A 10,998-nucleotide genomic window follows, 5' to 3' on the forward strand; every position below is an offset into this window, starting at 1 on the left:
TAAGGTTCTGCAGAACCTCACAGTAATAGATTCTAGTCCAGCAACTGAGTGATGTGTACAATGGTCTGAAAAAGGCAGAGATCGTGGCGATGACCGTTACCAGTTCACGTCAGGGTGTGAGACATATAAATAAGCATCTTTGCCACATTAAAATGTCTCCTTCATCCCGTCATGCTGCTGCATCACACTTGATTGTTTCTAGAAAGAATTGGTGTGTTTTTGTTTTTTTTCCTTTATTCTTGAAGCACCGTTCAGATTCCTGAACCGTTTAAAAGTACTGGAGAAGCTACATTTAGCAATATTGGAAATAAACATCACTTTATTTTCTCAATCATACTTTTGTAACCATATTGGTTAAGGCACATTCATTCTATTTTGTTTTCTTTTACTGAAAAGTATTTAGTTGTGGAAATTAGACGATGTTGACTGTTCCCTTTAAGAATAAATATATTTTAAGTTACCAAAATAAAAGCACCACGAATTTTCTTGGATAAAAGCAACTTACATATGAGATACAGTTGCAGTGCTTAACATTGTGATCATTAAATAAAATGAATTTTACCATTTTTATGACAATGAAAGGCGTATTAATATCAAGGTAGAGTTTTTCTAAATCGTACTCTTTAGAAAAAGAAAAAAATGTCCAGATACAAGATCGGGATACGTATTGTACTGTGGGACGCGTATCGGGATATGTATCATTTTGCCAGACTCTTGCCAATACACACCCCTAGTATTAAGGAAAGGATGAATAGAACCATGTATGGTTAGATTTTGGACAGAAACCTCCTTCCATCAGTGAGAACACTGACAATGAAACGTGGAGGACCTTCCAGCATGACAATAATCCCAAACACATCGTCCAGACAAAAACGAAGTGGCTATGTAAAACACATTACAAGGTTCTGGAGTGTTGAAACCAGTCCATGGACCACAGAGAATCTGTGGAGGGAGTTGAACCTCTGTTTTTTCCAGCAACAGCCCCAAAACACTTTACAGCTCTTGAAAAGATCTGCATGGAGGAATGGACCAAAGTAGCAGCCGTAGAAAACCTACAGGAAACCGTTGACCTTAGTCATACATGACAAAGCATTAAGGGGCCTACTGCACCTTTATACTACATTGTCTACACCATTTTTATAAATAAATTCTTTAAAAATCAATCAATGTGATTTCTGGATTATTTTTTACATTCTGTCTCTCAAAGTTGAAGCGTTGGTATGAGGAACATTACAGACCAAACTCAACTTTTTAATGGGTCAGCTTGCAGAAACACTGACAAATACTTTTAGCTCCATTGAGTTTTTGCCATCTATCAGCGTTCAATCCAGTAGATTCTCATTTTCAGCTCCAGGTTAATTGGACTCCTTTTATGGTCAAGTTTGTAAGATTTACATCTCCTTCCCATTTTCATATTTGTATAAAAGTATTTTTGCATAATTGACATCACAACATATTCTGTAATTTTTCATGCTCACAGCACAACTGTACTGTTCTCTAGTCCAAATAACAGAGACACGCCTCTTTCAAATCAAGCACCTCCCCTATCCTGGTCCTCGAGATCAACCACCCTGCCTGTATTCCAGCTCTCTCAGCAGTTCTTGAGTGAACTAATCAGCAGAAAGCAGTGCATAGAAACCTTAAAACAGGTAAGGCAGTCAGAGAACAGGGGTTGGGCAGTCCTGGGTTATGGTGTTTTTGTTAAAGTAACAACTAAATAAAGTTTTGTTCACTTTTTTCCATTTATATCATATATAAGAACAAAACTCTGAATTTGTCTAAACTGTATATTGTCAGACAGAGAAGTTGACGGCTTGGAATGAAGTGTTTTGTACCTTTCGCCTGATGACGCTTCAGTCACATTAGTCAAGAAGGCTAATGAGAGACTGCTCTGGTGACAGACCAGAAATCTGGCTGTTGAAGGATGCTTGGTGTAATGAATTACCGTATGTTGTGGGCCCTTTGTAATGTGCAGGAAGAAGAGGGCCATCAAGACCAAAGGGGGAGGAAGCTGGAGTGCCAGAGGAGAGCCCCACGCATGCAGGGAGCATCCTCACAGAGTATACCCAGTCAGGATTTGAACCAGAGCCTTTTTTTACTGTGAGACAACAGTGCTAACCACTACACCACCATGCAGCCCAATCATAGAGCATGGACAATCAAAACTGCTCCCACAGCTGGACTAATAGTCATCTTTTCTGTCAGATTTTATTTTTATGTTTTGCTGTTGTTGCTGTTCTTTATTTTGGTGTACAATCCATCCCGTGTAAATTAAAGATGTTTCAATGTAATCTTTGTATTGCCAAACAACTTCAGATAAAACTGAGCCTTGGCAATATTTTTTATATTTTTAAATATTTAATAATATGCACTGCTCTTTAAATAATATAATAAAAATAAAATACAGTAATACTTTTTTTTTTTAAAGCAGGCCTACATTTTAACAATCATTTGTTTTGAAGTTAAACGCAAATCAGAGCAGATTGTTAGTGATTAAATGCTGGGAATGTTTTCAATATCACCAGCAGGTGGTAGGTTTGATCTCAAAATGCATCAGTGCAGTCCTACTCCTGCACTGCACTGAGTGCATGACAGTGAACAGCCTGGAGATCAACTGACAAACACTGCGGATTGAAAGTCATATTTTCTGAAGTCTAAGCTGGAACTCAAAGCAGTTGAGCTGTAATTAAAATCTAAACTGCGTTTTTTTCTTTAACTTCAGCTCTATCAGCAAAAAGTAGTATATTTAGATGTACTATACGTACACTTAGTTTACACTAAAAGGGCAGTTTAGTTTCTATATACTATCTATATTATTGTAAACTTAAAACATACCAATTTAGTCTGAAGAAGTATTCAGTTTGTGTACTTCCTACACTACACAGACATGGTCTATAGTAGACTTGCAATACTTATACTCAAGTATACTTCATAAAAAAAACTTTAGGTTTACTACTTTTTACTAAGGGTTCACTTGTCTGTTACGTTTGTTCAAGAAAAATTTAAACTGGACTGAATACAAAGTGATTCTACTTAAGTCACTTGGCCTTAAACTACACAAAACTCCATGTCAGACTTGAGAAGAACTGAACAAAAGCAAAAATGCCACACACACACACACACACACACACACACACACACACACACACACACACCCCACACACACACACCCACACACACAAATCCATCAGACATTTTTGCCTTAAATCTATATATGTGCTAATGTAAACTTTTAATAAAATCTTAAAAGAACAGGGGGATGAAGAGATTCGATTCTCTGTTTTTAGGCTGTGAACTTCTTCTATTTGTAACACGTCAAAAAGGTGTCGATGTTCTGAATTCAGCACAAAGTTGAATGCAGCCAGGGTCATTGCCTCCACAAGAAAAAAAGTACCTTTATTTAGGACGGAAGTCAAACAAACCAAAGAAATATCCACAACTATTTTTAGATACCAGGGCACCAGGTTATCAAGTGACCTCTGCTGTTGATAGATATGAGAGCAAAAAAAGCCAGATAACTGGTTTGTCATTGGAACTGCTCTCAAGGAAAAAAATAGGGAGGCTTTAGTGGTAAAAGATGATTTTTTTTCCTGTTGGAAAAGTTTGTAGTGTGGTATTCTAATCTTCATTTTCATATTCTTCAGTAATTGAGCACCGGCTGCTGTCAGCCATGCCAGGAGTTACACAGACCGGGGTAACTTGATCAGTGGTTGCACAGTTAGTATTTAAAATAACACATCATAGTGCAGGCAATTAAATATCCTGGAGATTTGGGACAGTAGCTCTGGAAGCTGGCTCTTCACTCTGGGTGTCATGGATCCATGTATAACATGGGTCATTTTGTTCAGGGACACCTTTCATCTGTTCAAATGAATCCCTTTCTGCAGTATGAAGGATACGCTTTTGTTGCTACTTCCTTATCTGCTGTGGAGCGACATTAGCAACCCAGGTGAAGCCTCCAGTTGAGTGAAGATCTCTCTCTGTCAACAGCACAACATCATGGAAGGCTTGCCAAGTTGTGCTCACAAAAGCTTGGAAATGTCACAGGCACAGCCAGGCATGAGAACCCAGGTCCCCGATGGCGGATGGTTGCACAACTGAGCCGGTCTGATTGGCTGGAGAGCAGATTCATTTGCAGAACCAGAGATCGGGCTTGGCATGTATGATAACGAATTTGAGTTTTACAAGTTGTTTCCTTTGCAACTGACAGTAATGTATAATTTTGCTCAAGTATCCTTTTATTTGGTGCACAAACACAACAGAGAATGTCTAAAATAAAGTGGATTCATCGTTGGACATGTAGGAAGACAAGAGCTTTCTGGACCACTTTTGGGGGAACATCCTATTCTGGACGTGATCAGGTTCTCTGAGCATCTTTGTGTTTATTTGCCGACTGTGTGTGTGAAGCTGATTGTTTATTTTAGCGCTCTGCTCTGGGTGAGGTTTATACAGCTGAGACCTCATCCATGGAGCTGGCTGAGGGCATCCGGACCCCTTTCAACCCTGGTGCTTGAACCCTCTTTCGTTACCAAAGATGACACTCCTAAATACTCCCAACAAACAATATTCTTTTTGAAAAAACATATATTTATGATGAAATTCCTAAAGTTTTATTTTTTTAAATAGATAGGCACTTTGGAAACAGCATCAGTGTAAAAGAAAGTTTTACAGTGACATGGATCTTTGATTGTCAAACCCCTTCCCTTGGGCAAACTAACATGACGTGTTCAATCCCAAGAGTCAGGCTGTACCTGGATTCCCTCTCTACACCTACAGAGTTAGGTTTTTATTCATTTATTTTTAAGTAAAAACATTTTTTTAAATCCTCCTTAAGCAGTTCAGGCTAATTAAAATGAGCGTTTTTTAAAGATGTCACAGAACGAAAGGTAATGCTCACCTGGTGGAGATATCTGAAAAACCCCACACGCACGGGGAGAACATCCAAACTCCTGTAAAGACTCTAACATCAGTCAACAAAACCAAGTGTTTGTAAAGTTTTAACATTATCTCATGGGTAGAATTACTTTCTTACTTTAGGCTTCTAAAGTAACTGCGGTGGCCCTGAAGTGCAAATCACACCAAGAAATCACTCAACGCAAAAACATATTGAAGATCTCAACAACAATTTAAAAAAGCAGAACAAATGATAAAAAAAACACAAAAGTACATTTTAGAAATCAAAATAAAATTCCAAAAATCACAATACAATTCCACAAAACAGGAAATGCATTAAAAAATGAAATTTTTTAGAAAACTAAAGTATGTTCCATAAATCAAAATGAAATTTTTTAAATTGAAACAAAAGAAGAAATTAGATTGCTGATTGGATAATGATGTTAGTCCATGATGATGTTAGACATAAAGCGATTTAGAATTTTATCATCCAATCAGAGATGTCCCATAGTTCCTACCATTTCTGGTTTCATATTGTTTTTTTTACATTTCATTTCTGGAAATTAATTTTGTTTTCTGAAACGTTATTTTGTTTCTTATTTTTTTGATAATTGTGGTTTCTGGATTTTTACTTTTTTGTTTTGTTTTTAAATGTACATAACATTGGCCGTGTTAGGGGTGGTCGACCCTTTATTTAAATATTCCAGGTTTGATTCCTGCCTTGCCCGTCCATGTGTTGAAGTGTCCTTGGGCAAGACACTGAACCCCACCTTGCCTCTGGTGAAAGGTTGCCACCAGTGTTCGGCAGTGGAACACAGGCGTGTAAATGTTTGTGTGAATGGGACTGTGACTGTAAAGCGCTTTGGGCCTTCAAGGAAGATATAAAATGCTATACAAGTAAACGCCATTTACCATTTTATTATTTGCTTTGATATTCTAATTGTTGTTGTGATCTTTAGTGTGTTTCTGCGTTGAGTGATTTTGCTGGTATGATTTGCACTGCAGGCCCACATAAGCAGCTCTTGTGTTTGTTTTTTAAAGTTAAAATTCTGTCTCTGCATTTCAGGGGGTGTGGGGCTGGGCCCCCCCGTGTTTGGAGCTCTCAGAGACGCCCCTGCAAAGCACTCATGAAGATATGTCGGTGAAATAAAAAGGCAGAACAGATGTCCAAACGGTGAGTCTGCGCAGACAGGAGTATGTGACTCATCACAGATGACACAGGGACAGAGGCTGTGCGCGCGCGCGTGTGTGGGAGTGGGTGCGTGGTGCTCACACGGTCAGTGTGTTGTGTACCACGCAGCCTCCACGGTGTCTTCAGTCCCTGATCACGCAGCGGCTCCTCCTCTCATTGGTCAGCTCCTCTGCACACCTTTGTGCTCCATTGGTCCGTCTGTAGCACGCGCATGTGCCCCCCCCAGCATTTGATGAATGGAAGGAAACCAAACTGATTTGGATTTCAGATTTCTGTCATCTGTCAAACTTTGTCTCGAGAGCACGAGGGCTCAACTCGGACGACCCCCTTACCCTCACAATAATGTCACACTTTGACTTGAAGCCGTAAGTATTTGTTTACTTGTTTACTAGAAATGAATTTGTTTACAGGCTTTTATTGCATTTCCGGTTTCCGGTTTGACAAATTGACGGGATTAATAGTGAAGATGCTTAATGAATGACGTGCAGCTCCTTCAGATCATCACAGAGGAGGAAGATGCATGTGCTGTTGTGTGTACTCATGTGTGCTGTTGTATACCCATGTGTCCTGTTGTGTATCCAAACAGACACTGCTGTGTTTTCATTTTTGTCCTTTTCCGAACATGAACACAGAGAAAAAGCTTCATAATGTGTGAATGAAGCAGTTCTGACAGAACACGTGACCCATCCCTGCTCCTCCTGCCTCATACCAATGTTTTCTGCAGGGAGCAAAGTTCATGATTATAAAATGTTTCTGAGAAGACGGTCTATTATGTAACCTTATCAATAACTACAAAGTAAAATGGACTAAACTTAAAAAAAAATGGAAAACAATATTTGCTTTTTTAAAACAAAAACGTGTCCTTCCTGCACAACTTAAACATCTCAAAATGTCAACGTTTAAAGGCTTTGGCACATGTCTGAGCCTGAAACCCCCGAGTCTGTACAGGTAAAAATGAGGCTATATAGGAAATCATTATGTAAATGTATTTATAATTGTTATATTTTAATACAAAAACGTGCTTTAAAAGAAAATCAGTTCATGATTTTCTGAATGGTTTGAAACCTTTAAATCCAACTCCTACGAATCAATAACATGTAAATATTTGTATTTAATGTGATCAGTCATGATTTCTTTCCACTGTTCTGCACTTGCTTGAAGCTTCAAGCTGAAGCCTCATGTTTGCATTGTTGAGAGAACACCAGCATTATGGCAGAGGTGGAGGCTCCCATGCCCCACTTCAGCTCCCCTCTCAGTCTTTGGGGTTTTTGCACAGCTTTGCTTAAAAAACAAGGCCGGTCCATTTTCCCAGCAGCTTAAATCGGCTTCTTTTCCCCGAAGTGCTAAAAATACGGCCCTCGGTGCAACCAATACACTAAATGCCACATTGGAACCGGATTTCCAGCAACTTTTTTGATTTTGATCTGGAAGTTATTTTAGTTTTTCAGAAGAACGTCCGATTTTCATGATGGCACCAGACGGCGCCACCGCTCTGCCAAACAAACAAACAAACAAACAAACAGTTTTTGTAGCCGAAACAGACGTAAACAACAGAACAAGGACATTCCAAACAAAGCAACGTTTCAGAGAGAAAACTGAGGTTTTTGATAAGATGTGTCCTTAATCAGGAAAATCTTTAAACTGCTGCTCCAAAACTTGCTTAATGCCTCCTGAACAGTAGGTGAAAGGAGGATGTGGAATGGCTCATCGTGCTCTCCTCACATGCTGCTTCTCCTGCAGGCGATGGTGTCTTCCTAAACTGTGAAGGATGCAGAGGTTTTTAGGTGTGATTAGCATGTTCAGACCTGCCTGAGGTTGTTATGGTACTGAAAGACCCACTCCATGTTCTTGTGGCAGTTTTCACATGATGGAGGACATGTATGAAGAAAATTAAGATTCAATTTGCATTTGCATTGAGTAATTTAAATCATTGTGAATCAGGAGCGGATGAAAAGTATTGTATTTGTTACGTTAAAGAATCCACTGGACGAGCCACAAGCTCCCTGCTCCGCTCCATTCTGATGATCCACTTCCAATCAAACTGATCCATGAACGTCTTTGTTTTCCTCGTCTGAACTGGAATCTGGATCAGGACTGTACGGCTCGATGGCTCATGTTAGGTTGGGGTTGTGAGGGACTGTAAGCAGGCGGGAGATTCAAGATTCAAGTTTTATTGCCGTTTGCACATGCGGTACATCGGAATTTTTCTTTGGCATCTCTCATGTCAGGATAAGTTAAAAAAGGACAAAAGAAAAATTTGAAGAAGAAATAATAAAGAAAATAAAAATAAATAGAATAAAGTTAATAGTCAAAATTAGACAACAAATTTACATGGTGTAGAAAAAATATAAATATCAGTAAAATATGATAATGAATATTGCAGAGACCCAATCTGTACAGTAGCATTATTGCACATAGAATTATTGCACATATTATTGTTTATTGCACTTAGTAATGAGAGCATGCAAACAAAGGCATGGTGGGAAATTAGTGCAGGTTCACTCACGCCACTGTCCACAACTCAGAGGGGAATTTGTATTAAACCCCTGCCGCTCTGCAGAACCTATGGAAGTGTCCGAATTCCCTCACTACTCACTACATAGTGCACTATACAGCGCACTATGTAGTGCGTTCGCCATTTTGTAGTGCTGTCCGAATCTACAATTCCATTGCACTAGAAATTTCCCAGAAGTCCCTGTTAAAAACCAGTGCGCATTGATGCTCATTAGATCGGCGAATATAGACCACAATGCATTGCGTCGGAACATTTTTTACCAGAATTTAAATGTATTTTTTTGATAAACCTACAATGTTTTTATCTTCAGAAGACAGTAGATTCATAAGTAATCGTTGCAAAACACTCTAATTAATTAGATTTTAACTTTGATGAAATCGATGACGTCGTAGCCGCTTAAAAAAAAAAGGAGCGAGCTTGGTCTCCGAATTGCTTTTAAAACTCAGGGCACTACATGATGTCGCACTATATGGTTTTTTAGTGGTTAGGGTTTAGGGTGGGAGTTTGGACACAGCCTGTGTCCCAGAAACAACACAGTTTTTTAGATTTAGACTTAAAATGGCATCTTCATAACTAAAAGACCACTTGATGATCAGAGTGGGACTTTAATAAAAGAAGATGCTGCATCGTCCTCATGTCTGCTTTTGCTGGTTTGTCAAAGGCTGAGGGCGGCAGAGGCTCTGGTGTCCATAACCGAGCTCTGGAAGATTGGGAATACCAGGCTAAGACACTCTAGACCCCTAACTCCCTCATCGGACAGCTCCGAGGACGACTGGGCCTCACCTGTTTCTGCTTCACAGCAGGATCTTCCTTTTGTAAGTGAGCCAGAATGAGCATTTCGCTAAAACAATTCATCACTAATTGAATCTCACTAAGATTGTGCTTTTGCTTCCAGTGCATGACCCCTCCGCACAGCCCACCCTTCTTCCAGACCCCCGGGCCAGCATTCGTACAGATTCCGCAGCCCCCTGCAGAGGACACCGCTGTTCCCCGCAGGTTCCAGTGCACCAGCGTCATCCGACACACGGCACATGTGCAGCGCCTGGCCTGCAGCGCTCGACAGCCGTTGCAGGGAGGGAGGTCCGCTGCAGAGGACTCTCAAACGGCTGTAAACTCTTCAAATGAGTTCAGTAACAGACTCTCTGAGGAGAGCACCACCACAGAGAAAACGGTCCCAAATGCTTCACAGAGTTTAAAGGAAATGAAGACCCAGATGAGTCTGTTGGGCGATGAAGTACCTCCGTCTGTTCCAGCCTGTGGGGCTCTGGTTCTTCATGTTCCTGCCTTTTCTTCCTCCTCGAGTATTCTTCAGAAGCCAGCCGGGGCCTCAGAGAATCAGCAGCAGTCAGCGCTCACCTCCTCGCAGACACCAGATCAACAGCGTGGATCACAGGGGGGTTCCCCTCTGCAGGTCGTTGTTGTTGGAGCTCCGCTGGCAGAAAGCCCTGTAATGCTCCTAGTTCCTCCACCAGCTGCAACTTTATACGTTCAGCAAACACCAGCGACCTCTGGTGGCACCAAGTTTGTGGCTATTGCCCCGGCACCTTGTGGTTCCCCTTCAAAGCAGAGACCCAGCCCACAACAAATAGGGGTGGTGAGAGTCCGCAGACACGCTTGTCCCCAGGAAGACTGCGGGAAGACCTACTTCAAGAGCTCCCATCTCAAAGCCCACATCAGAACACACACAGGTGAGAGAAGAACTTTAGAGTTATGCATATTTATTCAAGTTTACCTGGACAAAACATCCACCTGCATCACTGTCTGTACCCCCACAGGTGAGAAACCCTTCAGATGCAAGTGGGAGGGCTGCAAGAGGCAGTTTGCTCGCTCCGATGAACTTTCCCGGCACCGTAGAACCCACACTGGAGAGAAAAAGTTCTCTTGCCCCGTGTGCCTGACCCGCTTCATGAGGAGCGACCACCTGGCCAAACACACACGACGTCACCTGTCTGCTAGAAAGACCCCCTGTTGGGCCTTTGGGATTAGCCAGTCTGTAGATCTGACTGCAGGCAGCCCGACTGTCTTCAGCCTCTCCGTGAGAAAATAGAATCTCTGAGGATTGCAGGTCCATTTTTTTTACACGGAGGTTCTGAACGCAGCTAAAGGGCTGAGCCTCACAGCCATTATGTAAAATCTATTTCTTTCACACCAAATTTGCTTTCAGATTTGAATCACTTCTTTCTCCTTCCCCTTCCATTAACAAAAAATACAAATGACAGATTATATTTCATAAAACATTTTATTTTAACATCTCCTTTGGAAGTTGACCTAAACACAAAGTGCCATTAAATGCAAGCTGTAAAAATAATAATTTGTCCGTTTTTTTGGTGACCCGCTGCTAGCTTGAGCATCTTAAGGGGAAAAAAATGTTTTTTTTCTAAAATGAAGCATTGAATCG

The 10,998-nt window shown here is 40.8% G+C and overlaps 1 protein-coding gene across 1 annotated transcript; it reads left to right on the forward strand.

The window, feature by feature from the left end:
* Positions 1–6,289: 6,289 nt before the first annotated feature.
* Positions 6,290–10,908, forward strand: LOC101166161 (Krueppel-like factor 10). The gene is made up of 4 exons (XM_004077627.4): positions 6,290–6,450; positions 9,262–9,415; positions 9,496–10,288; positions 10,376–10,908. The coding sequence occupies exons 1-4, from the start codon at positions 6,428–6,430 to the stop codon at positions 10,645–10,647; spliced, it is 1,242 nt and encodes a 413-aa protein (XP_004077675.2). The 5' UTR covers positions 6,290–6,427; the 3' UTR covers positions 10,648–10,908.
* Positions 10,909–10,998: the final 90 nt, after the last annotated feature.

Source organism: Oryzias latipes, chromosome 16 (assembly GCF_002234675.1).
Source record: "Oryzias latipes chromosome 16, ASM223467v1".
Lineage (NCBI taxonomy): Eukaryota > Metazoa > Chordata > Actinopteri > Beloniformes > Adrianichthyidae > Oryzias > Oryzias latipes.

What these genes read in the sequence shown, in the direction of transcription:
- LOC101166161 (XM_004077627.4), top strand. Translation starts at nt 6,428, where the DNA reads ATGTCACACTTTGACTTGAAGCC. An exon ending in TCACACTTTGACTTGAAGCC is followed by an intron (nt 6,451 to 9,261) that starts GTAAGTATTTGT and finishes GGTTTGTCAAAG; the next exon opens with GCTGAGGGCGGCAGAGGCTC. An exon ending in CCACATCAGAACACACACAG is followed by an intron (nt 10,289 to 10,375) that starts GTGAGAGAAGAA and finishes GTACCCCCACAG; the next exon opens with GTGAGAAACCCTTCAGATGC.